The 27,494-nt window shown below is 42.3% G+C and overlaps 1 protein-coding gene and 1 long non-coding RNA gene across 3 annotated transcripts in view; one reads left to right on the forward strand and one right to left on the reverse strand.

Moving 5' to 3' along the window:
• LOC115048384 (uncharacterized) overlaps positions 1-18,269 on the reverse strand; it is a 28,391-nt gene extending 10,122 nt beyond the window's left edge. The window contains exons 1-3 of the long non-coding RNA XR_003841073.1: positions 18,077-18,269; positions 12,207-12,392; positions 5,873-6,012 (exon numbers count right to left, since the gene is read on the reverse strand). This is a non-coding gene — a long non-coding RNA (uncharacterized LOC115048384). The remainder of the gene's footprint in view (positions 1-5,872; positions 6,013-12,206; positions 12,393-18,076) is intronic.
• tbx1 (T-box transcription factor 1) lies at positions 16,931-27,027 on the forward strand. Of its 2 annotated transcripts, none has more exons than XM_029509821.1 (8): positions 16,931-17,535; positions 18,787-19,177; positions 21,259-21,360; positions 21,712-21,883; positions 22,943-23,098; positions 24,098-24,165; positions 24,783-24,883; positions 25,582-27,027. In XM_029509821.1, the coding sequence occupies exons 1-8, from the start codon at positions 17,352-17,354 to the stop codon at positions 25,962-25,964; spliced, it is 1,557 nt and encodes a 518-aa protein (XP_029365681.1). In that variant the 5' UTR covers positions 16,931-17,351; the 3' UTR covers positions 25,965-27,027. The 2 variants fall into 2 exon arrangements, with proteins under 2 accessions (XP_029365681.1, XP_029365683.1); XM_029509823.1 differs by having other exon boundaries at positions 18,838-19,177.
• The last annotated feature ends 467 nt before the right edge of the window (positions 27,028-27,494 follow it).

Below are 27,494 nucleotides of genomic sequence, written 5' to 3' on the forward strand. Positions count from 1 at the left end.
TACTGTAGGCAATATTCTCTGATTTGTGTTGAATTCGTTATGCCATTCTTTCATGAAAGCCCCTGATTATGAATGTTTCTCCTTTGCAGCACAATAACGATCCCAATCATACTGCTAATGCAGTGAAATCATATTTGGAGAAAAATCACGGACTGGTTTTAACAGCCCCTAGACCAGAAAATGATTGAGGTAATGTGGGATCACCTGGACAGAAAAGGAAAATAAAAGACAACCTAAATCTGAAGAGCTTTGGGAAGTGCTGAAAGGAGCATGGTATAGTGTATCTTCTTCAGAGAGTTTCTGTGGTTTTAAATATCAATGGAAATGATGGCAGGCACTTGAAGTTAGCACATTATTTATATTTACAGTCTATTTACAGTTACAGTAATATAGTATCTTGTGCTGTGATCTGCCAAAGAGATAGTGCTTATTAATGTCTTCTAAATCATTTCTACATCCTATGTGGGCCCTGAGTCAAATTTCACAGCCTACTGCTGACATTCAGGCCTCAGCCAGTGTCTTGCATGGCTGATGGCTGCTGACAGCCAACGCTAACTTTACACCAAAGACGATAAGATCACGATGGGACGCTAAAATTTGTTGAGTGGTCGCAGTTGTTCTACAAAATATTTTTATGAGGAAACAAGGGTCTCATCTCATCGGATGTGATTAACATTACCTGGATCAGACAGAGGTTTTAATAAGAAGATGATATAGTAGTCTAACCTTTGATGCTGTTCCTCAGATTTGCACACAAACGCCTCCTTGGGTACGTTCAAGTACATGAAAGAGTAAAAACAGAGGAGATGCGTTACAAGAAGAAGAAATAAAAGGTGGAACTAGGAGGAGAGGACTGAAAGGCGATAAATCAAGTCTCTTTTGTTCATGACAGACCTGTAAAGGTTGAAGTGTGACATTTATGTGGGGTTGCATTGGCCATAACGCCAATAAAACTTCTAGAAAATGCAGACTATTTGTGAAAGTATTTTTGGAAGGTAGCATTGTTGAAGGTGAGTTGCAATAAAGCAGCACACAATGCCTGAGAATTAGGGTGTTTAATCTGGGGTATCAGATTCGGCGCGCTGCTAAAACAGCATGCTGGGAGTGAATGGAGTCTTTGTGGAGGCTGTGGCTTACAGGCTCATTTGCATGTAGTGATAAACGTTGTTTACACTGGACATACAGCTCTGTGAAGTGGTAGGTAAACGCAGCAAGAATGATAGATTTACCACGTCACATGGGAGCCAGGCAGCAACGTAGCAGACGCACACACACAAACTAGTACAGCTACACGCATACACACACACACACACACACACACACACACACACACACACACACACAGACCAATTCATGCAGCAGGTATGCAAACATTAACTGCACAGAAACAGACACGCAAACACACACTCAGATGGATCATTTCATGTAGCAAGGATGTAACATACACACGCACCTATGAAACACTATCCATTCTTCTGGTGATGAATGTCTTCATCTTTCCTCCATGGCTGACGTTTCTAGTCAATCTGTCAACATCAAGCTCAAACAATGTTTATTTTCTCCATGTAGATTTGATAAACATGTAGATACAAGCTAGATATTTCAAGTGTTGAAGTGGGGAAGGGCTGACCAGGTCTGCTGCTTCATTCCAGGGTGAGGAATCCCCTGTATAACCAAATAGGGCAGACTGCGGGAGGGGACCTGGGCCCAAATGGGGTCTCAGTCCTGTTTAAGGATCGCCGGATGATTTGTCATCCCGGGAGGTGACGGACAGGAGGGTGGCAGTGTGGCTTTTGAGAGTGGGGGAGGCGGGGGTTGGAGGACAGGGGCAGCGATTTAAGGCAGTAAACGGGTTTTGGGTCACTGGCATTGCACAGTGGGCCAGTCACTCAGCTCTGCAACTGGACAAGGTAGAGGGAGCCGGATGGAGTCAGGCCGTGTGGCATGTGGAGACAGGGGTGATAGATGGTCGCCCTCTACCTCCCTCAACCCACCACAACACATTTCCAGAGCCTGTAGGCCAGTGGAAATGGTAGATCACCCTTCTTTAAAATAAAGTTCCCCCAGTTCAAAGCCAGGCCGGGTGTGTTTGTTTTACAGTCCCGGGAATGTCCTTTGCACCACAGCATTGAGGGAATGTCTGACACTGCCGTCGATGACACAGGACGAGGTGCCGAAATGCTTTTTTTCTTACTATGTTAGCGTTGCTATTGAGCCCCTGTGCAAAAACCCCATTACTGCACCCCATCCCCACCCCCACCATCCTTCCCCATGTGTTAAGAACATTGCTATGTTGGTGGGACAAATAATATTGAGTTTCCGCGTTTCCCACAGAAAATGGTAGCAGTGGAACAGAATGGGGGTCAGACATTTTTCTCATGTGCTGCCAGCCAGACACTCCAGTGAAGGCTGATAAATCAGCTGAGTGTAAACACACAGACTGTGAGCGGGTGAAAAAGAAGAACAAGAGACAGCAGAACCCACCCTCAGTAAAGTGGTTTGAGGTTTGGATGATATGGGTAAAACTTCCAATGGCGATGCAAGGTGGTAGATTACTGCATTCTTAATTATAGATTTCAATGGAATAATAGCACTTGATTCCAAAAGCTGGCTCTACTTCGGATACGGCCCTAGCACGGCCAAATAAAGACTGGCGGACACATCTCCAGTTGAACCGGTTGCCTACTGTTCATGTTTTTATGAACAAAGAGCAGACGGTTTCAGCTAACGGAGACTATGTGTGGCCAGATCAAATTAGACAATATCAATTGTAGCTCCTTAACTTTCTGCTGTTCTGTCTGCTTGATCAGCTCCTCGCAAAACAGGATCTGTAGTCAGCTAAGATAACTTATTGGAGGAAAAGTAAGGAGTGTCACAAAACATAATAATTGTTTTTTTTTTATTAAATGTTGATATAGTTGTAATAATAAATGAACATTTGTTCATTGGTTCATTTGTTTGTTTTTTATTATTCACTGAGAGCAATTGTTTTCTACCATTTTCTACAACAGATAAAAAAAAAGCCTATATCTACCACGGGTCTCTTTCAATTGCCAAAAGAGATAGACAAAACACCCAATAACAGTGATTTTCATTGATAGCCTTATTGTTTTGTTATTGCTCTCTATAAATATTGAAAATACATTATTTGGCCCTGATAGTGAGTGGTGAAAACAGCTTGGAAAAGTAGTAGTATTATAATTTATATGACTTATCTGTGGCCACTGACATACATTTTAAGGCACACATGTACTTACACAGAAACGCACTTGACTAGATGTAGACGGGTCCAACTGAGGCCCGCTTGGTCTCTCTGCGATTGGGTGGGCTGATTTAAAGCGTCCCCAAGGTCTCGTTCTAGGTAGGAAGACAGACAGAGTTCTGGAATCCCCCCCCCCCAACACACACACAAACACACACACACACACAATCCTTTTCTCACCGCTCTGCACCTTCCATACACACACTATCTCAACAAAGATTTCTCTCCATCCAGACAGCATCCATGCTTTCTCACACTGGCCCAAACTACCAGCCCCCCCCCCCTCTTAAATGTGTCCTGTCCCCAACGAGCAGCCACACATTCCAACAGCACCCGCGCTTATTATTGGAGAAAATTTATAGGGCCATTTATTTAACTGGATCTGAATGACATTGGTTCTGGATGAGTGGAGCTAGGGCAAACTGCCGGGCCATGTGGTCCAGGGAAAACAGAGCAGGGGATAAATCAACTAGCAGCAGGAGGAGAGATGGTGGGTGGGAAGGTGGGAGACAGTTAGAGAGACGGGGAAATAGAGTAAAAGTGAGAGCAAGACAAGAGACACGAACGAGAAGAAAGTGAAATGTGAACACTAAATGTTCAGTGTTCAACTGCACTGCAACTCTCTCTCAAAACAGCACAGTGATCACAAGTTCTGATAAATGAAGTGAGTCAGGGAACAGCGGGCTAAAATTACCTGTGGAGCCACTGTTGACTCACAGTTTCATTCAGAAACATGCAGCATGTGCACACAAACTAAACTTGCTACGTGTTGTATGTCTTCATTCTTCAATTTCAGGAACCTGCAAAAACTGTCAAAGGCGTAGTGTGTGGAAGCCTTTTGGATTTATTATCAGGAAGAGCTGTGATACAAAGTGGAATTATATCGTCCCAAAGTGTTGATCTTTGACTTCTTACTATATACATCACACTTATAGAGACGGGTCTCAACACAAATAGACGCAGCAGTGTGTATGTGTGTGTGTCTCAGGTGTCTTGGTGAAAGTCACAGGGCTGGCAGGGATCAGACATAGAAGACAGCGTGAAAACAGAGATGCTTTAAAATAACTGTTGCAACGTGAGTGTGGGCCATTTTTGTAATAAAGTAAAAATAAACGTCTTGAAAAGATAAGGCAAAGATGCATCTGCTGCCGTTTGAAGTGTTCCATTTGCATTAATACTCACATGACCTTGTGAAAAGAATGGAATCCAGGTGCAACACTGAGAGAGGATGTAAATGAAAACTGGAATTTCTGAGAACTTTTAACCAAACACAGACTTCAGAATGGCCATAAAGCATGCATATTGGTTTAAAGTGACAAACGTGGGCTGCATGCAGGTGCGTCGTAATGGTAAAATCCTGGCAAAAAAGTTTGGAAATAAACTAAATTAAAAAAAAAAAAAGTGAATTTAATCAACTTTTTTTGTTTGTTTGTTTATATAACTTACCACACGATACAAGATTTGTTACTGTCCATTCCTTCTGTCATGTGTAAAGTTATGTATCCACAGCAGCCACAGACACACAAGGATCTGTCTGTGAAATGATTTGTTAACTTTGGAGACAAGTAAAGATGAAGGCGTGACTGACCCAGAATGTCAAAATGTGGACTAAAAACTTCTGGAATAAAGGGAACCGTTTTTCCAACTGTAAATAAACTATTTGAAAAGAACGATGAGGATTAACTGCTTCTCTGGGGTTTTAGATTTTCGCATGGATATACAAGTGTGGACAGGAAACTTTTTTTGTGCGCTTTTGATTCGATGTGGGTATAAATGAGTAGACAGAAGCTGGGGAGTCCCATAATCCTAAATTTGAGGCGCAATGCATTTCAAACCCATAGAAAAACAAACGCAGACAGTATATTGACCTTCATCCAGGAACGTATTGAGTGTTTCATCACATGCCAACATGTGATCTGACCCCTCGTTACATTTGAAGATGAATGTGAGCTGGTGCTACCAAGTAATGTAGTCCCCACAGGATCTTTTTCCAATGCTAAATTGGAATGAATGATGCAGAAAAGGCTTCAGAGGTAACCTGAGCCCTGTTTACTCAGCCCAACCAATTGCAAACAATCCTACACACTCATACACACACACATACACACACACACACTCACACTCTCTGGACTAAGTGACTGACACCAGCGGCTGTCACAATCCACTGGGGGATGGGGGTGATGCAGATAATCCCTGTCCACAGTAATGACCTGCCTTCAAAGCAAACTCTCCTTCACACACACACACACCTACAGATGTAGACGGGACATCCTGGATCCATAGCATAAAGATGCCTCCCAAAGTTCAACAAGTTTCAAATCAGGATATCTGACCATCATCCTCACTGCTTATGAAACTATTCAGAACTACACCAACTGTCCTAAAGGGGGTGCTGCAACATCTGTCATTTCAACAAATTATCAGTCTTTATCTGCTTTTCTTCGCAACAGATCTCCATTCATACACAAACAATTTCATTAAAAATGATATACTATAAAACACTGCAGCATTCGTCAGTCACACACATACAGTACAGTGCAGGGTACTGTGTGTGTGTGTGTGTGTGTGTGTGTTAGTGTGGGGGTGGTGGGTGTCAGCAAATGGTCTCACAAGTGAAAAGAGCAGCAGCAGAGATCACAGTCAGCTGCCTCCTGTTGACTCCTTTTATTTGGTTAAGCAGCCACGCCGACTGTTTGTCCCAGTGCTGAAATTCTCATTTCCTCCTTCTGCATGGCACTCAACTGGAGTGACTGAAATAAAAAAAAAAAATGTAATTGCTTTTTGGCATCTAATAATGTACTAACTAGAATATGATGATAAATGTAAAACGCCTACTAGGCCACTGAAAGCAGTGTTGTGGTGTAAATGTGTTTTTACACCCTCAGCGAGATAATATTCATTGTGACACTGAAATGGAGGCTGAAATTAGAAGGGTGAAATAAATGTGTAATAAATAAATAGAAGTAAATATGACATTCATTTCTAAATAACAACTTTCTGAAAAAGCCAGCATCCAGAAGCCTGGCCCAGACCCTTCTACCCATTGAATTTGGCTGAAAGCATTCCTGCAATGGAGGGGTGGAGTGGGGGAGTGGAGGGGGGCAGAGCGTTAGAAGAAGGACCCACCACCACCCACGAAGGCCTCCACGCTCTCTGCTCCTCTGAAGGCCGCCTACCTGCTAATTTGCATCAGTAAACAAGCATCCCACAACATCAAAGTGTTGACACCAATGAGGCCTGACGCAGGAATGGACTCACGTTTAAGCATGTGTGTTGGTATTTCTGCGTCAACGTGCGTTCATGTGCATTGGAGTGTGTATTATATGAGGGAATACCTTCCATTGGTGTCAGCGGAGGATTTCTACATTTTAAAGCTGGGGTTTTTTTGATATCTGAATTTTTTTGCACAGTTTTTGTTGTGTAAGTGAATGAAGTGGAACAACACCCGCTATATCAGCTGTGTTTATCTGTATGCTAAATAAAAAAAAAAAATTCCATCAATGTGAATGTGTGTATATGTGTTTCTTTAGATGGACCGCCACCCATGGAGACATGTCAGGTAAATATTTGGAGGGTGAGGGGCGGTGAAGTGTCCAGCGTGCAGAGAGGGCACATGCCCTCCACTCCACATAGGCATGCGATATGGACGGAGACACCTGATCCGGCATTAGGCCTCTGAAGCTAAGCAACATCACAGCTCACCCCAAACACCAACTTGAACCAAAGGGCCTCAAGCCAAATAACTGTGTGTATTTGTGTGCGTATGGCACATAGCTGTGAGCGAAGCAGCCTAACTTTCATGTGCATGTTCCTGCTGGTACATGCGCGCCATGCTGGCTAAAACAATCATAGATATGTGAACACAGATAGCTGCAATGAGTAGTCTAGTAATTATGTTCAGCACTCATGAATCCTTTGTGGATGCGTGTTGTTGTCATATGTCACTTGGCGGCTGGTGATGATGGAGAAGTTTTAAGATGTGTTCTTAACAGCAAGAATTCAGGCTGGGGTTTAAACATGGCAGGAGACACTGCACATAATATTTGATATATTATGATATATTTGATATATTACTCACTGCACGAGACGAGACACAAAAAAATATCAGCGATGCCTAACTTTTGGCCTCGTGGATGCTTTTATCCAAGGAAATCACAGCAGAGGATTTATTGGATTTATTCCAGAAAAAGTCTGACCTCTGCGCCAGGGGAGGTCTGCAGGTTCTGTCGGAGTACCCAGATGCCCACTTATCCCCCTGTGGTGCCAGGTGCTCTTACACCAGCAAACCACACAGGGGAGCTACTGCTTTTTCCAAAGCCTGTAACACACACACACACACACACACACACACACACACACTCAGAAGTACACACACAAGCACACACACTCCCCTCTCTCACTGTCTGATTCATCTCCCCTCTTGCCAGCCAGACATTTCCTTCAGTCAACCTGCTTTTCTGGGTTCAGCACAAATGAGCAATTGAGCTGGAAAAAAGGCAGTGTTTACTCGTTGCAGCCAATAGAAGAGAACATTTCTATCATAAACGGCATGCGAGCATTTCATCTGTTGACTTCTGATATTTATTGTTGCTCGCTGGTTGCAATAGGTTAACCTGCAATAAAATAGATCACTGATGGCTGATAACTCTGGCTGCAGACAGAGGAAACATATCTACAGCATCATTTATTTCATAGATAAAAGTCTACAAATAAAAAAATCCTGGCTTATCTGTTTTTTGCCCCAACCAAAAATGTCAAATTTCACTTGTATGTTTATATTTTTTAACAACTATTTTAAAACGTTCAACGTTTTAAAACAAACACAAAGACTTCATTCATTTATTTTACTAGTAAAACAAATTAAGTTACTACCAGTCATGTAGTTTAGTTACATTATATGATGCAGATGTGTAGTTTTTTTTAAACAAGTTTGAATGTGTTGCTTTTTGGGGGGCATGACAGCAAAATATTTCAACAAGACAAATAAAAAAAAAAAAAAATCTTTTTCAAAGGGCAAAGAAAAACAAAGTGAAAAATATTGATGTCCAACCCTCTTCCTCTTAGTCATACGTAAACACAGCTTGGTATCTAGGACAATGATGTCAGATACGGTAAGAGACGTACAGCAAGCAAAGACATGTTCTAATAAATATCATTACATTCAAGCCGGCTGAAAATATGCCAGCCTGTGAGACGCACTGAAGGACTGCAGTCAAGATTAATGGGCTGAGAAATCAGACCCAAACACAAGGGATATTTTTTTTCCACATACAGTTCACTCCAACGTTGAGGCCTTCCCAGTGAACGCCACATGAGAGATTGCTGCGACACGAAAGAGTGCAGCTCGTCCGTGCTGCTCTTTTCATCTGTCAGAGGGCCCATCCGTATTTTTACGGTGTGGGATGGGACAATAGGGGTCTGTGGAATACCTGTTTGGCAGTATGGGTGTAGCAGTGTGAAATCAGTGTAAATGAAAGGTATTCCAAATTGTGGCCGACACAGTTTTTGTTCCAGACATTTGATCCATCCGCAAATATGGGCTGGTTAATAAAATCATGAAGAAGATTCACATAGTTTTATTGTCAGTCCAGTCAACTGAAATTTATATCATAAGCAAGTGGAATTGTAAAATATGTTTTTGGTTGTTAATCCCTTTTCGTTCAAAGCTCAAAGACATTATCAACATTGGGTCCTTTTGTGTAATATTTTAAATATTTTTTTATGTGTCAGCTTCACAAAATAAGTACATTTTATTTTCAGACTTATTGAAAAATATTCTGTGATTTAGCAGTATGTCGTATGAGACACATGATACATCCCTGTATGCACACTATATTAGTATTTATGTGTTAATGTGTTGTTCAAGTGTAGTTTCTCAAAAGCAAAGGGTTTTATCAGTTGCTAACTAATTTCAGATAAATATTTTACTGGCTGTGTGATAATTAGATTTTCTTATCACACATTTATTCTTTCACATTTAAGGGGCAAGTCATTAAGGTGACCTATATTTGCCTTCCAGGAGACATTTCAGACTGCCAAACATAATAAACATTTGATTGCCTTTCTACTTCGAATAATTAAACATTGATCAAATAGAAAAGGGAAAAGTTTAACTTTTCTGTATACCAATCTATCAAGTTTTCTATATTATAATTGTTTAGTTGTTAATAATACAAAATAATTAAATATTTAGTAGCACAGTATGACTAAAGATTCCAAATTAAAATGAAAATTTAAATTTTATATGCAGGCAGAAATATTATAAGCATTTTGTGATTAAAATGCATGCTTCTGATTGGAGTTTACAAATCATCTGAACAACAACACAATTAAATTATGTTATTGCAAACCATTAAAAAACAGCACCTTACCAAAAAGAAAGCTTATCACTGTATTCAAAATGAATGGATTGCTTGAGTAAATTTTGCTCCTGCTTCATACAATAGAAGAGGGAACTTTTTCATTATCCCAGGGTCATGTAATCTCTGGAACTTTTGTTTTCCTTTGGCTCTCAAATGTTCCTCGCCACCTCTAGAGCTAGCTAATGGATGCAGATGGAGGAAGTGTTTGACATTATGGACACAGCAGTGCTTGTTTTAGAGGAGCCGGTCATGTGGTTTGCCCTAGCAGGCCACACAGTGCCCCCTTAATGTGACCCAGACCCCCACTCAGCCAACTCCAGTAAGTTTCAAGAACGGTCCGTTCTGGGGGAACTGAGTGTCAGTTTAGCCCCCAAGTGAACACAAGTCAACATGCCTTAATCCCCCCATCACCTAAAGTTACACTTTTTGGTCTGCAATTAGCCCACAGGCCAGATCTCCTCCCCACCCTACTGAGCTCGAGCTTTCTGAGCCCTGACATGGTGCCGCCGGTTTCCATGGCACAGTGTCGGCTCTGGGACACACGGTCCCTCATCTTTCACTGTCACGATGTTGGAGAGGAAGCGCTCAAAACAAACCTTTGATGGCAGGGAGTGCCATGCATGATGAATTGCTGTAATCAGCATCAACAGCCCCCCGCTATGATTGCTGGATGTACTTTTGACAGATTCTCAGAGTGACTGAGGGACAAGATGCACAAAGCGAGGTCTGTGACCTGAGTCCTGGAATATGGCCGATACAAGCAAAAGCACCATCACGAGATGCCATTTTACACTCAGCCACACTGGGTTTCACATTTTTCTTTGAAGGGGAAGTATTTGCAACATGGAAGCTGGGTGTTTGGTGAGCGCTGGGTCCATTATTAACTGGCCCACAGCCATGCCAGCAAGGATGATGGGGGTGTAAATTCCAGTGCATGGTATCAGCTCCATTTTGTACATTGTTTACCTCCTGTGTGACTTCCTGCTTCTTCATCTTGGAAGAGGAGCACAGGAAGGCCAGATATTCCCCTCAACCCAAATCTCCTGTTTGGCCAAACAAAAAGCCACATTGTAGCTCATTTTCCTGTCTCCTTTGCTGCGCATTTCCAACTGGGGGTGTGGTGTTGGCATTCCTCAAGGTCAAATCTCTGCATGCCTCTGATCCCCTAATTTCACTGTCTGGGGTGGGTGTGGGGGCCTCTCTAATGGACATCTTATCCACTTCCTGCTACTGTAATTGTCACAGAAGGAATTGCCACGTTAAAACCCCACTACACAACCCCGCAACACCTTCAGTGTCTCAAATTGGAGAGAGACTCGATGACTCGTCATCTGAGGTTGGAGTCTTTCTTCACATGGCCCAAAGCAGCGATAAATGTGGGCAGCAAAAAGGAGCAGGAGAAGGGAGAAAGAAACAGGATCAGCCCCTGAAAGGCGCAGGTAGTGACTGGAGTGACTTTAAAGGAAACATTCACTCAGCTGGGTTTTCGGAGGAAAAGCGTTTGACCACCCCACAGGCTTACATATCAACGTCGCTAACACGGTTATTAATTTCAGCTGGAGAGGAAAAGTAGTTAAAGGGACACACACACATACACACTCACACACGCTTGCTCACAGTGCATTTGTTTGTAGTGGCCTTTGACTGAATGTCTGTGGTTCAAGTTCACGAAAGCAGCAGAGGTAAGCAAGCCGGGGTGGCTGAAGAAGGGCAGATGCAGAGAGCGATGCGGGGCTGGAGGGATGGAAGAAGTTGGGGGGGGTTGATGTGGTAGGAAGGAGTTCTCAGTCTAGAGCCCTTTCTGCCAGAAACAACAAGCAGGCCTTCTCATATTCAAATAAATACCAAACCAGTGGGGAGCAGTAAGGGGTGGCAGATAAGGCGAGGCAAGGGGCAAGAGCCAGAGTAGAGGATGGCTTCCCTGCTACACTGAGGCCTATTTAGGATCACAGGCCAGGCCGAGAAGAGCAAAGCAGGCAGTGACAGATTTATAATGAGTGTAGACTCTGCCCTTGCATTTAATACTAGGCTTAAGACGTATTACAGAGACAAAGGCTGCAGATCCTGCTCAGAGAGAAGAAAGACTTTAATTAATTTGAGGAGATCACGGAGGCCCTGGGCCCACATCATCGGTTCTTTGTGCAGGAATGCCAGCTATTTACCGGTGCTCCAATAGGGCTGCGGGAAGAGGCGAGGTGATGACGACTGGGGCGGCCGTGCAACAGATAGGAAAAGGATACTTTTCAAAAGCTAAAAGCTTCTCAGTTTTAAAACAAAGACGGGAGGGAAAGAGAAGAAGTGATTTTGAAAAGGGATCTGACTCCAAGCAACCCCACCCCCCGAAGTCCCCTCTTCCCCCCTTCCACACCTTCCCACCACCCCAACCCTCCTATGTCCTACATAGACATTCCACACTGTTTTTGCTCTTTCTCAGCCGATCCACGAGAAGTCCAACTGAAAACGACCCTGACAGGAATATTGAGACCACAACACTGCCAGTGACCTTTGAGCATTTCTTATGATATCACATTGGGCTGTGTCTTACAGTAATCACCATAGCTGAGCATTCAGCTGTTACTTACTTTACAGTGTTGCTCAGGTGTGGTTGGTCTGCAGAGAGCAGAGGGTTGAGGCCGGCTGCTCAGAGCCTGCTGAAGGGCACTGTTGGCAGCTGTCAGGCTCATTCGTTAACTCCGAGAAGACATATGGAGAAAGGACCTTCCTTCCCAAAATAAACAGACAGTGATGGCACACATCTTGTCAGGCGACTGCAAAGGGGAGGGGGGGGGGGGGGGGGGGGAGAGAAAGTGAGAATTATGCTCTTTCTGTTTGTCTCTTTTTATTTCTGTGTGGCTGTTTGAACAAATGTTATTAAACATCATATTTCATCGAGACCAGGAAGCGAAAAGAAAACAGATCTTCAGCTGTAGAAATTTGTCAATTCCAGTGAACAGTAGAGTTGTTTTTTACACATGAAGCTGTAGCCTGAGTTTTTCTATAGGTCGTATTAAAAGCTACAGCCTACACCCTGTTTTTCCATATTTTATGAAAGTGTGGGAATTTGCTGGGGCAGACACCAGGGAATCACAATTTTCACCTTTGGTCAACCATTGTGTTCATGTCCATTGTTTTTTTTTTATGTGCATGTCCTTTTATGATGACCCCTAAAATACAAAGACAACAGGGCTGAACAGGAAAACCATATTTATATGCCAACAAGGAAATGTGTTTTGACTCATTTTCCCCTTTTTTTCTCTGACGAAAAGAATTCCCAGTAAATATTGATAGGCCAGGAGTAGATGAACGCAGCAGCCACATAAATACGCCATTTACAAAATATAATTAACACCAAAGGTTTCTGTCAAATCGCTTTCAGGTTGGTTAATGTGATATTTGCATTGTTACTGCGCTGTAGTCACCTTTATGCATGACTGAAGGCCCACTGAAGGACGATGTAGATCTGAAACACATGTAACACAAAGTGGACACAAACTCCCGGCGGTATTCACAATCCTGCCTGCACGCATACATGGATACGTTCAGTTTACTCTGTAATCATTTTTGTGATTTACACATAATAACAAATTCATACTTAATCTAACCAGGATATTTTTTAATTCATCATGCCAACAAAAAAAAAAAATCGAGCTAACCACTCGGTGACAAATGATGGAGATGAAATTAAAAATAAGGGGAAAATAAATAACGACAGATACCGGACAAATATCCATCACATCTGTCAGAGAGTGAAATATTTGAGTGTTTTTGTTTTTTGTTTTTTGATTTTTATTTTTTTTTTTTTCTTTAGGAGAAACACCACGAAGTATTTGCACTGATGTGGACCACTTATTCCGGGAAAGGAGGTGGACGTTTTTATCCGGCGCACTGAATGAAGGCATACACACTTTGGGCCAACTGCTGCTGCTGTAAGACAGGAGACAGCTCACACCTGCAGGACTGCACGGTCACTGTAAGAGCTCCATACAGCCTTCTTCATCTCCAGGAGAAAACCACACAGACAGAGCCTTTGGTAAAAGCTAATAACAGAACTGCCAGAGCCATTTTAACTGCAAACCTCCTTCAGTTACTTCACAAGTGACGCCATAGGAATATTAGTCATTTTTTAAATCTATTGTGTCATGTTAAAATAAATTAGTAATTAATAAGATACAAAAAACTGAAACTTTTCCTAGTTTCGTTTATTGATGCAATAGTATTGATGAGATGGATGATTGCTCAGGACTTGGGTCTTGGGGCGATCAGTTGTCACTTTCCAATGAATATACAGTTATTTAATCACGTCTTTATTTATTTTTAATTTGATGTGAGATAGCCGAAGCACCCATTTAGATATTTCCTCCGGCCTACCTGGCTCTCTCCCCGCGGAGAGAGAGGACACTCCGCTGTCAGCGGTTAACTGCTCACTTCCCCTCCTGCATATTCCGGGATTTAGACCAATATTTAGACAGGTCGGCCTTTTATTCCAGCAACTCACCGTCCCGGTCCCCGCAACTGAAGGTCTGGTCATAAAACCATTGGCTTTAATCAGACTGACTGGTGATCTACAATCTATTAAATGATAAGCGGGTGTCATTAATAATTGCGGTTCAGTACTTGAAAGCCTGAAGAATTAAATATCTCCCAGACACAAGCTCACAAACACCAAGGCGCGCGTGTGTGTGTGTGTGTGGGGGGGGGGGGGGGGGGGGGGGTTATTGTGGAAGAAAAGAAGAATATATATAACATATTATGATCTTATCATTAAACCTCTCTGTCGGATTACAACAGAGAGGTTGCATTTAACGAGGCCAGGTTGGCAGCTTATTTTTTCTTTTTCTTTTTTCCCTTTGGTGATTTGCCGTATTACCACAGCAGCTCACACAGGAACACAGGCCTCCGCTACATCAATACAGACCACAGGAAAAGCCACAACTGTGCAGTGTATGAATGATAAAATTGTGTCATGACTCGTAAAACGACTGTGTGATATCGGCTTCTTACGGGAAACCCTTTAAGCGCTTATTAATTTTTTTACTATTATTATTTACTATAATTTAGTACTATTATTATTGGTGCGTAAAAGCGCATGCCAAAGGACTTCTGGTTTGCTTTCTCTCGTATCACATCTGTCAGTTAACGCCGCAGAAACAACAGATCTGACTGAAAGTAAACCAGTCAAAGAGAAATTATCTGAACATCTGTTATATCTAGATTTTTCTTGTTTTTTTTTTTTTCAGTTTCGTCCCATCCGAAATAACATGTATTGAAGGTAAAGTGAACTTTAGCGCCGTTCAGACGCCAGAATTAATTTGCATAGCCAATCACTTCATTAATTACATTGAACAATTAAATAAAAATGTTGCTTTTAATCTTAGGACTCTCCAGGACCACTTGCCTCAGGCTATTCACGTGAGAGTGGACTTGATTTATTTATTTGTTTGCTCTTTTTTGTTTGTTTATTTTATTTGTTATTAATATGAAGGATATTTACCTGAAAGTTCAAGATGTTTTGATTTGAGCTCAGAGATCACTGATATTTTGGTTCGTTCTCTGTATAACAGCCTGAAATAATTTCAATCCTTTTTTTCCCCCCCTTTTTTTTAAACTTTCATTGAGAGTATCAACTTTCCGTAATGGCATCGGCGCTTATAATGGTTTTAATAAGTGTTGACTAAAACAAACAAACCTTTTTGCAGTGACAGTGGAGTAGCAGCCACTGAGGGATGTGACCGTGTGTTTCCATCCGTGCGTCAGTACTGACGGCAGCTCACACACTTTGCCTGCCTGCTGTCAGGTTTGGATGTTATGTGTTAAACTCTTCAGGAGACACGTGGGCAAAGCTGTTTCAAACAGTCAAAGGCCTGACTAGAAAACTAGAACTAAACTAGAATACAACCACTGTTTCTCCAGAGTAAGAAAGTTGTTTACAGTATGCTGAGGTTTTATTTAATTATTCGGCTTAATTTGAGCGCCATGTAAATGTGTGGCTTAACAGCTGCAAAGATCTCGAGCAGGGATTTTGTGTAATTGTCTTTTTTTCCCACTGAAGAAATGAGATCCTCATCCCTCAAAAGCTTTACGTGTTTCGAATGGAGCAAAATACGCAGCCTCTTGCGGTGATTGTAACTTAAGCTTTCGATTTAATTTCTAAAATGAAAAATACAAACAACATATTAACATCTTAGCAGTTCCCCCCCCCCCCGTTAAAACATCTCCATAAGCCAGATCACCATCCTGTCGGACGCTGCTGAGGCTTGTGAGCGAATTCCAACACAGTCTCTTCCCATTCTGATCTGATCCTGTATTTTGTCTGTTATCACCTGGGTATTTACAAAGGAGGCTTCCGACTTGGCAATGATGAAGTGAGTCGGTGTCGATTGTAACAAATCTGATAAAACGGGCCGTCTTAAACTGGGCGGAATACACCCAAGCCATAGTGTACGCCGCCTTGTTCCTCCTATAATCTATCCATCTATCTATCTGATATTTGCCCTATAAACAACATATTGCAGAGCTTTATTTATGCTCCGTTCCCCCTGTGGAGAAACATCCAAAACAAACAGGACTAATCCTCTAACTGGTTTATCCCATTAGAACCCCGCTGCTGCCCCTACACTTCATTCAGTGACTCCAGTGTAAATGACACTCTATCCGGCCGTGAATCGCAGCAGCCTGAGCAAAATGCATCTTTGGTGGCGGCACGGTAAAGCTGGACCTGGTTAAGGTGTGAGCCGATCGGGCGAAACAGGAGGCGCAGAGGTCAAGTCCAGCTGTGGCCCCTCAGGGCCGTTTCTGCTGTTTACTGCCTGCAGATGTGCTCTGTGAAAAATCGTCTGTCTGCACGTAACAAGGTCGTCTGTGATGTAAGGCACGAGGGTTTTTTTGCGTAAAATGCGCGTGAAATTCAGCTATTCGTATTACATTGCCTTTGGGACAGTGGACTCGGGCCAGAATAGTAACAGCAGTTGGTGTGGATGCGTGAGCCAGCTCGTCCTCTAAACGCTGACTTCCGAAGAAAATCACATAGATTTTACTCCTGGAATTAAAATGTGTCCAATGCAGCCACTTATGAACCTGTGGCGTTAAAGAACGGCTGCCTTTGCATATTGAGAGGTGCAGCCCTGTCTGGGCCTGGGCAGATAAAATACACACACATATGCATGTAGAGTGGTAAATCGCTGGAAAAGAGGCGCACTCTGAAGCCGGACATTGCAATGACGTTGGAGTTGAATTCAAATGACTGACAAGGTCTTATTGAAATAAAACATCCAGTGCAGAGCGCAGACACTTTTTTCCTGCTGCTGCAGGGGAGGCGTGGATCTTACTCACTTTTGACATTCTCGTAGCAGTAGTAGCTTCTCCTCAAGGCAGGACTCAGATGACACCACCAGCCACAGACCGGAGGAGAAACAGGGGAAGTTCTCTCCCTCCCTCTCCCTCTCTCTCTCCCTCTACTCGCTGCGGATGAACTGTTTTGACACCGGGACGTGTTCAGAAGTTCATCAAATGACTCACAGCACCGGGGAGCTTTTCGCGTCTTCGCAGTAGCCGTGGGATTACTTTAAAGAACAGCCTGCCCCGGTCTCTCCGAGCGCACCGGTGGCGGAATGTGAAAACCCCCTTTTTTGGCGCATGTTCCTTCCCATTGTGCGCAGCCTTCTCCTGCTTTCTGTGCGGTTGGAAAGCGGAGGAGGAGAGACGACTTTTCCCGATTCGATCCCTTGCCTATGGACGACGGCGGTCCCCTCTCTCCAAAGGCAAATGCTTTCAGTATTGCCTCTCTGATTTCGGCTGCAGAGCAAGCAGGAAACGCGGCGTTTGACAGACAGAGCACCGGCCTAGACAAGCCAGACCTGCACAACCACAGTTTCTTTAAAATGCACTACAGCACTGTGACCCGGGAAATGGAAGGTAAATCTGTCTGTTGATGCCCATAGAGCTGCCGTTGCACGTACACATCTCACTCCCCAAAAAAAAAAAAAATCACATAACACTCAATTACATCAGCTCGTTTAATAGCCATGTTATAAAAGTAGAACAACAACAAAAGAAATTTACGTGCGTTGCTTTGATTGCATGAATTAAATTAGTGTTGGAAACGAATTCTTGCACGACTGTCCGAGAAATCAAAAATCACTGTTAGGGAGACTTCTGCATACAAAGCAGCCACAATGGAAAAAAAAAAAAGGAAAAAAAAAAAGTTTCCTATTACAAAACCCCAAAGCGCTGCACAGAGTCAACTTTAATTCGTGAAGCGGATAAGATACATTGACAATGACGGAGGAGGGTTTACACGGTCCCCCCAGTGTGTAATGGTAAAAGCACACCACAATAAGCATATCCAGACCGGAGAGGCGAGCACGACCACTCATACACCTATTTGTCCAATAACCACACAGCAACAGTCACCTGCTGCCTGTTTGTTTGTTCATGCAAATCAGTGTGTGTTTACCTTGTAAACCGTTTACACTCCTCTCTGCCGGTCACATCCTCCATTGTTTGTTAATGGGGGTGATGTGGGCGATACCCTTATCCAAAAGTTAAATGGGTGCCGGAAAGCCCATTAAAAAGGGGCGCACTTCTCTGTCAGTCAGCCTCGTCCCAAGGCGAGGAAAAGGCACATTACCTGCAGTTCCTTATCTAAATAGAAATAAGAACCGGTTTTATCGCAAAGGGGAGGCCCTCTGCGCCAGATAAGAGAGGAGACTCAGCTGCGGCGTAACACACTGCAGCAGCAGCGCACAGCAGAGGCCGCTCAGAGCGCAATCGATCCAAAGCGAGAAACGCATTCACACGCACCCGAGGCTCGTTTGTGTCCGTAGCTGAGGGACTACGAGCGGCACAGTTGTTGTTGTTTTTTTTTTTTTTTTTTTATGTGTGTGTGTTTGTGTGTGAGTGTGTGTGTGAGGGGGGGACATTTCTGCACGATTCGGAGGTTTGCCATTTTAGATGAGGCAGGCTGTAGTATGCTGGCGGTGGATGCAAACCCGGGGATTAACCAAGAGCCGAGACGGAAACTTTTAAACCGAAAGGGCTGAATTTGTGCCTGACATCTTCATTTTGGAGCTCACTGAAAACTGCTTCTGTTTGCACCATTTCTCTTGTAACCGACTAACAGTACACGGCGTGTTAAGTAAATCCAGTTTTTTGGGATGATTTCAGCCATATCCAGCCCGTGGCTGACGCAGCTGTCCCATTTTTGCGATGTTGCAGCCTTCACGACGAGCAGCCTGAGCAGCCTCAACACGCCGGGGGGCTACCACCTCTCCCCGTCCCCCGGGGACCCGTACAGCCAGCATGAGTCCCACTTCGAACCGTGCCCGGCCGCCCAGCACAACTACAACTACCCGGGTTCTAACCCGGGACAGGCCCCGTCGAGCGACAGCGGGACTCCCAACTGCTCCTCGTCGTCCTCCAGCTCCACACCGAACAGTAAAAGCATAGTGAAGAAGAACCCCAAAGTGGCCAACATTAACGTCCAGCTGGAGATGAAGGCTTTATGGGACGAGTTTAATCAGCTGGGCACGGAGATGATCGTGACCAAGGCTGGCAGGTGAGCTGGACTCATAACACTCAACAGCAGCGATGTTTTACTGACTTATCGGCTGAAATGAGCCGGAAAACCAACGAGAAACAGATTTCATTTTCAGTCCTTTTTCTTTTTCTTTCTCTCATTATTATTATTATTATTATTATTATTTTATTTTTATTTTTTTGTATTTTTCAGGGGGGGGGGGCACATTTATGGTGGTGCCGTAGATCACAAATTAGGCATTTGTAGGCCCATTCCAATCTTTTTATTTTAAAATCTATTAATTATTGCAGCTAATCAAGTGAAAATAAAGAATTGTAATTAAATATATATATATATAAAACCCCTATCGTTGTAAAAAATAAACGGCAACAATAATAATAACAATAATAATAAAAGCAGCAACAATAATGTCCTTTAAGTTTAAGTTTAATATAATTCAGGTGCACGTAGATTTCCTTTCTTCATTAAAGTAGTACACAGAAATCAAGCTTGAAGAAAGTAAAGTTAGATACGCTTTGTTTCAGGCCGTGGAGCTTTATTCAATAGTCCGTGTAGCTGCAGTTTAACAGTTCAGGACTGCAGGTTTTAAGACTCGTTAACGAGGAGGTCAAAACGCAAGGAGGCGTGTGTGTGTGTGTGTGTGTGTGTGTGTGTGTGTCAGCTGTAAACACCATGTTGATGCAATCCTGCTGTGTATAATAGACCTAATAAGGATAAGCGTGACTCTGGACTGCTTTTCTTCCCCGTCAGTCCCAGTTTCATACAGGGAGCATTACGGCCTTTAATCTGTGAGTCTTTACACGTGTGAATGCAGAACAGCTCTGGTACAATGTGATTATAGTGTGTTTTTATTCGGGTCTCACTGCTGCATTGCCCGCTTCCCTCCTTTGCCTCTCAATATTCATAAATACACATATATCACACAATTTTAACAAATATCAATACACCAAGATCTGTTTTAGGACTATTTGGCTACTAATAAGAAAAAAAAAGATATAAAGAGAACCGATTCATTTCCAATTTTTGCTTGAGTCGGGGCGTTTTGATTGCAGAATTTATAGGTTACTCAGTCTTGCTCGTTTCCTCGTAGGCACAAAGATCCTATCGGCGTTGACCCCTGACCCCATAAAAATGTTTAACTCATGGTCATCGCATTTATGATTTTCGGCCAGTAAGCGTCTGAGCTCGCTTCTATGATGTTAATTTTAAAAAATGCGTGAGCCAGGATTGAGTTTCCCGCGCTGTGCTGTCTGACAGGAGAAAGGGGATCTGCAGCAGAGCACTTTACAGGCTCCTTCAGGCTCACCTAGCCACAACACTGACGTTAATTGAGCGTTGATTTTGGGATCCCTTTCACTAACTCGGCAGATTACTCAACTTTCAACTGATGCCCTGGCGGGATATGGATCTGCTCTGCACACAGTAACCTCAGGGATGGAGGGATCTGTGGGATTTAAACCTCCCAACAGCGACTAAGTACGAACTTCTGAGAGAAAGCAAAGAGTCGGTGGTAAATTCTAAATAAGGCCGTGGTCGCTGAAGTTTCAGCGTGCAGAGTTGCAGCCTATTTTACCCCAAACAAACATAACATTATTCGGGACCGATTCCACTTCCTGCCTCTTAATCCCGGGAATGAAAAAGAGAAGCGCCGCAGCACGTAGATTAAAACGTCTCTCTGTGTCTGGATATCATCAGAGACGCAGAAGAGAAGTTCAAGCGTTTTTGCCATAAACTGAAGCCGCAGAGTTAAAAGGACAACAGGCCGATCATTCAAATCGGGGAGAGGCTTATCTTCTTATTATTTAATCATTTCACATTGTTTTAAGACTGTTTTCTTGCACAATCCAGCTCGAGCCAAACAAAGCTCCGATGGCCTGGAGCTGCAAGCATGCTGTTTCTCTTTAAAACACTTTGGCAAAATAATTTGCTGGCTCTTACGGTGGACCCCCACATGGCCCAATTCAAACATCTGAGCCCTCAAATAATACTGCTTTTGAAGACAACGACATAAAAACTAAATGTGCACTCGACAAGCAGCAGTAGCCGTCATTTCAAACCTAAATTTAAAAGTAAACCCATGCTTTTTCTCTCTCTGCTAGGAGAATGTTTCCAACTTTCCAAGTGAAAATATTTGGGATGGATCCCATGGCAGACTACATGCTCCTTATGGACTTCCTGCCTGTAGACGACAAACGTTACAGGTAACTTTGTGAGACGACAGTTTTGTTTTTGTTTTTTATTTTTACTCAGTCCGTAATTTATACTATTAAATTCCACTGTCTTACAAATACATGCATCAAATAAATATAAGCATGAATTCTTAAACATAAATATGTGTTATATGCATTAATTCTATAAAACGGATGAATATTTCCAGCATTAACGAGCTGTGCCAGAAATATGTTGGAGGCGATATATGTGTTGACATTACAGATTCATTCCGCCTCAAATTTTCCCCCGCATATTGAAACTTGTTGAATCTTTATATACTCTACACACGGCTTTTATTGTGTGACTTCTTTGTGTGTGATTCCTTGTTTTCTTCCTTCCAGGTATGCTTTCCACAGTTCGTCGTGGCTGGTGGCGGGCAAAGCTGACCCCGCCACGCCCGGCAGGGTCCACTATCACCCGGACTCTCCGGCCAAAGGCGCACAGTGGATGAAGCAGATCGTCTCTTTTGACAAACTCAAACTCACCAACAATCTGCTGGATGACAATGGACACGTGAGTGTACATGAATAATACATGAACAAAAATAGATGACAATGGACACGTGAGTCTACATGAATAATACATGAACAAAAATAGACGAATAAAAAAAACAAGGCCACAGTTCGAGTAAAAAACAAACAAGCAAAAAAAAACCAACAACAACATGACTAAGAGTTTCTTTATGGCTTTGCCACCACACACTGCACGCCGGCTGCCTCCAAGATCACTATGCAAACGATCCAGCAAAATTACACTGCAGTTAAACTGACTGTAATGATAATAAAGATGAGAAATATTTTATTACCAACACAAGGAGGTCTGAAACACTGTAAACCACAGTAACAAGTCCTGTATTGTAACGATTTTTAAGAGGAGCCGAGCAGTTTAATTCGCCCTAAGACTGATTGATATAAAGTATTAAACTGTGATATTTTGACTTGTAGTCAGGCCAAAAGCATATTTCGATCCACAGAAAGGGCGGCGCACACAAGGCTCTACTCCAAAAATGACGGCAAGGAAGCGGAATATTTCATTGCTGGAAATGATTTCAGCCCTCCACTGTCACTGTTTCACTGTGGGGTTTCTTAGTTTTTAGGGCAAACGACTCAAATGAAGAGTCTTTCCGTCGTGCTGGGAACTATTTAAAAGATATTATGCTCTACCGAGGGTCGATTAAGTGCCTGAAAGAATTACCTAAATATCACCATCACTGCTCCACGGTTTTGTAAAATATGAATCATGCTGATAATTAATCACACAGTGAATATATAAAAACAATCTGCATCCAGTTTTGAATTGCGCTTCACTTCACTAACTTTGTGTAAATTTCTTCTTTTAATGAAATTTACCAAACACTCTATTATCGACAAATAGACCTTTTGTATTGGAAGTGGTGACGTAATTAAACTCCCACGTCGATGATGTTTAATTGTATCAACTTATTTAATGTTATTCCTATTTATTTGCCAGATCTGATTAAGCTAAGTCAAACAATATAAGTGGCCTGTAAAAACGAAAAAGTCCAACTTGGGCCATTTCAGTCTCTCACCCAAATCTTTTCCCTTCTCACAGATCATTCTGAATTCCATGCATCGCTACCAGCCCAGGTTTCATGTGGTCTACGTAGACCCCCGCAAGGACAGCGAGAAATACGCAGAGGAAAACTACAAGACCTTTGTTTTTGAGGAGACCCGCTTCACGGCGGTCACAGCCTATCAGAACCACCGGGTGAGCCGCTGATACTAACATTTCTGTCTACGTTCACGCACTTTGGATAAAGTGAGTCTTGATCTTGCATGTAGGAACATCAGTAAACTCTCATGGCTGCAGAAGGCCTCGGTATTGTGCAACAGAACCTTTGAATAAATGCGCGGGATAAGAAGGTACAAGAACAGTTCATCCAAATATGTTCACAGTCTCGCATTTACGGAATGAGCTCAGATCCTTTTATATAATAAAAATAACACAAAGCAGTCAAAGTAGATCTATTTGAACATTAGCCACACGTGAATGTGATACAGGTTATAAAAAACAGTTTGTTTTCGCTGTTCCCGCGCCACATTTTGCACGCACAATAAGGAATAATTCGTTTTTGTGCGCACTTGAGTTGCTTTTATGGCGCGCGCCCTGTGCGTAAAAGTTCCCGCTCCGTGTCTCTTTTCACTGTTGTCCCCAATACTCTGTCCGCCAGTCTGTCTCTGTTCACACTCTGTCTGCAGCTCATCAAATGTTTTTAAATTAAATATTGGCTATCTCACATCAAATGCATTATTTTAACATAATTACAGATATATTATTGCTTTTGAAATTAATGGAAATTAGCAGAGAGGTGCTAAAACTGATGACGACGATGGTAAAAACAGTGAAAAATGATGGCGGCTGACTTTATTATTGCAAATTATTGATGGCTGTGCTGTGCAGCCTTGTTGAAATCAGCAAAGTCTAACAACATGAGCCCTGTAGCAACTGGCACTTTTGTTTTACACATAGAATTGCCATGATGTTGTTGCCCTGAAAAGACCTGCAACTATTTAGTGATATATTTTATCAAAGACATCAGTGTGTTCAAATATGAAGCCTAGCAATGTTCAGTCCATCAAGCTGGTCCAGCACAGCTGTCATTTTTTCTACAAGTTAAAAGCGGGACTAAAATAAAAAAAGAATGAGCATCGTACAGCTACACTATGCAGCACTGAGCTTTATTTGGTGTTGTGCTCTGGATTTTAGATCACACAGCTGAAGATTGCTAGTAACCCCTTTGCAAAGGGCTTCAGGGACTGTGACCCAGAGGACTGGTGAGTATTTACTGTCTTGTTGGTACGCTTCCACATGATGCCAGAATGTACAGCAGAGTTGGCCGAGATCAAGGGCATTTATAAAATAGTTTAGCTCTTTGTTTTGCTTCTCATAGGTGGCATATGGGCGGAGTAAAGGGTTTATGCCACATGAAAGAACACAATGAGTGGCAAGATGTTTCAAAATCACTTGATATTATTTAAAAGTGAGTCACCTTTGTTATTCTGTCATTGACAAATTACCAGGCACTGTTTTATTGTCAGAATGCTGTAAACCCCACCCATCTACTATAATCAGGAATTTGGCACAAGTGTAATTTCCCAATGCTGTTCAACAGCTCTGGAAATTATTGTTTTTTTAAAAAACATTATTTACTGAAACAATTATACTTACGTTTATAGGGAGTTATTTCATAGAATAGGCCAATCGGAGTCATGTAAACCCCCTCATATTTCAGTCATTGAAAATTGGGGGCCTGTACATGTGTTAATGCTCATTACATGCATCAGTGTACACTCTTAAAATATGCATTCATCATTTTAATATATAATAAAGAAAATGTGCCCTTGACATTCATTAAATGAGTATGTAACTGAATCCATTCTCCCTGCTCCAGGCCCAGGAATCACAGGCCAGGCTCTCTGCCAATAATGAGTGCCTTTGCCAGAACAAGAAACCCAATGTCATCTCCCCCACAGCAGAACGGCACAGAAAAAGGTCTGCACCTCCCTCCTGGTTTCATTTCAAAACTAATGCCAGCCATCAGATATGAAGCACAGTCATGCTAAGTTGTTAAGGCTTTAAAAGAAATCTATTGTCTATATATAATTTTCTACTTTCTATTTTATTTTCTTTCTTTCTTTTTTTTTTTTTTTTACTTTTATATACTAAGCATTATGGTGTGGGCAGTATCAGCTTATGATTGAATGACAGTGAGTCAGTGTTATCAACTACAAATTTCTAATGCTGTGATTAAACTGCCCAAAGCTGCATAACACAGTAATATTGGCAATTATAATGAGATTTTCTTCACTTGATTTTATTTGCTGTTAAATAGGATGAGGAATTTGATTGTTTGAATATTTGTTAAATTGAGAGGTAAAACTTGCCTTTAAAAGGCTCCTCAATAGTCTGAAAGATAACAGTTGTTTTTTATTAAAGATTTCCAATGTGAAATTAACATAAGCTATACATCGGATTTGAAGAGATATCTGATATTTACATTTCTGAGTACAACTACAGCTTCAGTGCAAACTCTTACACTGGCCTCCATCTAAATATGCCGTTATCAAAACCTGTCTATGTTATTACACTGCTGAATACACACACTGTTTCAGAAAACACAGGCATTGTGCTGGTACAAAGCATTCACATGCTGACCATCTCTGACTGTCCCCGTGTCTCTAACCCCGCAGAGGACAGCAGGCGGGAATACGAGCGGGACCCCAGTGGCACGCCCATACATGCTGACCCAGCTCACCAGCTGATGTCCCGTGTCCTCAGTCCTGCCCTGCCTGTCCCAGGAGGCCTGCATGCCGTCCCGCTCACCAGCGGTCGACCCAGCCCGCCCCATGACCTTCGGCCAGACCCCCACCCTATACCGCCGGACACCCTGCACCACCATCCTTACAAGTACCCCACCACCTATGAACACTACCTGGGAGCCAAGACCAGGCCGTCGCCTTACCCTTTACCCAGTATCAGAGGACACACGTACCATCACCACATGAACCCAGCCACAGCTAACATGTACTCAGCCACCAGCGGCCCCTCTAACTATGACTACGGGCCCAGATAATGACTGTTGTCCACCAGGGCGAACAGCACACAGCACTGTGGGAATGGAAAAAAAGGCAGGATATGCAACACAGCCCTGTCTTATTGATGGCTCACACAGCCCGTGTTACCTGTGTGTGCTTACAGGCTGAAACTCCTTTCTGCTGGATAAATTTTGCCATATTTATTTAAAAGACATGCATCTTTGGCAGAAGCATGGGCACCTGCTCCAGGTCTGATTTGACCTTTGAACCCCAATGGCAGCGACTCTACATCAAGGCTCTCTCTCTCTAACCTGAGTGGTGTAGACATTGAGCCAGCAAACAAAGGAGGACAGGAGGGGTCCCTCCTTAATAAAGACAATACCTTTTGATTACAGACTGGAAGAGATTTTTTTTTTCCTTTTTTTGTGTTGGATGCACTTTTTGACTTGCCTTGTTTTTATTGCTTTCAAAAAAGCCATATGTTATATAGCCCATCAACCTTTTAGGTAGACAAGATGTTTGCATGTTGAGCTCATCAGAGAGGGTGTCAAAACGCATCAAATGTTTTTGTTTGAGGAAAAAAAAATACAATATTTGGTTTTGAAACATTCTGGACATTCTGAGCCACTCTGAGAAGCTTGTACCATGGCACTGACTTGCAGCAATACAAAGTAAATAAATGAAGCAGAATGACTGTTCTGTATCTGTAAAATAAACATTAAATTCTTGTAATTGATAAAAAAAAAAAAAAAAATACGTTTTTTGTGCCAATTGCCCATTCAAAGTCCAGTCTGCTGTTGCAGAGCTGAAGGAGGAGGTTGAAAAAAAATAATAACTTACGTCACTGATAGCATTGTTCAGATTTCACCATCCGGTTTTGCCCTGGTGAAGTAGGTTGAGATGTCCGCTGCTCCTGCAGTCACTTGGAGTCAGCACTCTCTAAACATTAGACTTTGCTGTAGTTTAAATGTTTCAATCTGCATTTGTAAAAACTAAATAATAATAATAATGATTTAATAATGATATCTTAATGTACACTTCCCTCTTGATAAACCATGTGTGAAACAATACTAAGGCTGTTACATTACAGGCTGTAGCTTATTCTGAGTCTGCTCTTGATTAATGGATATCATTTTCCTTTAGAGGTCATTTAAAAATAGAATTATTTCAGTGATGAGCTAAAACACATAGCTAATAGCTTCAGTTAAATTAAGTATTAGTGATTTTATCGACCTTTAATTACTATTTCAAATATACTATTGTGCAAATAATTTGCAAAATCATTTAATATTTTATCATTTAGCTTTAAATGTAACACCAACTTTCCAGAACTTAAGAATATCATGACAAAGAAACAGAAAACAGACAGCACCTACATTTCCCCTCTTTCCAAAGGATATCATAGCTCATATTAAATGGGACAGTTGTGTGATATTTTAAGAATGTCACCCCCTCCTGTCTGTGCACTCACTTCCATCTTGTATCTGAAGTCCTATGAGGAGTGCTTTGTTGTCAAGGTTAATCTACTTAGGGGGGAAAAAGGTCCACTTTGGGATTTGTGCTGTCAT

The sequence above is a fragment of the Echeneis naucrates genome, chromosome 9, assembly GCF_900963305.1.
Source record: "Echeneis naucrates chromosome 9, fEcheNa1.1, whole genome shotgun sequence".
NCBI lineage: Eukaryota > Metazoa > Chordata > Actinopteri > Carangiformes > Echeneidae > Echeneis > Echeneis naucrates.

What these genes read in the sequence shown, in the direction of transcription:
- tbx1 (XM_029509821.1), top strand. Translation starts at nt 17,352, where the DNA reads ATGGACGACGGCGGTCCCCTCTCTCCAAAGGCAAATGCTTTCAGTATT. An exon ending in TGTGACCCGGGAAATGGAAG is followed by an intron (nt 17,536 to 18,786) that starts GTAAATCTGTCT and finishes GGATGATTTCAG; the next exon opens with CCATATCCAGCCCGTGGCTG. An exon ending in GCAGAACGGCACAGAAAAAG is followed by an intron (nt 24,884 to 25,581) that starts GTCTGCACCTCC and finishes CTAACCCCGCAG; the next exon opens with AGGACAGCAGGCGGGAATAC.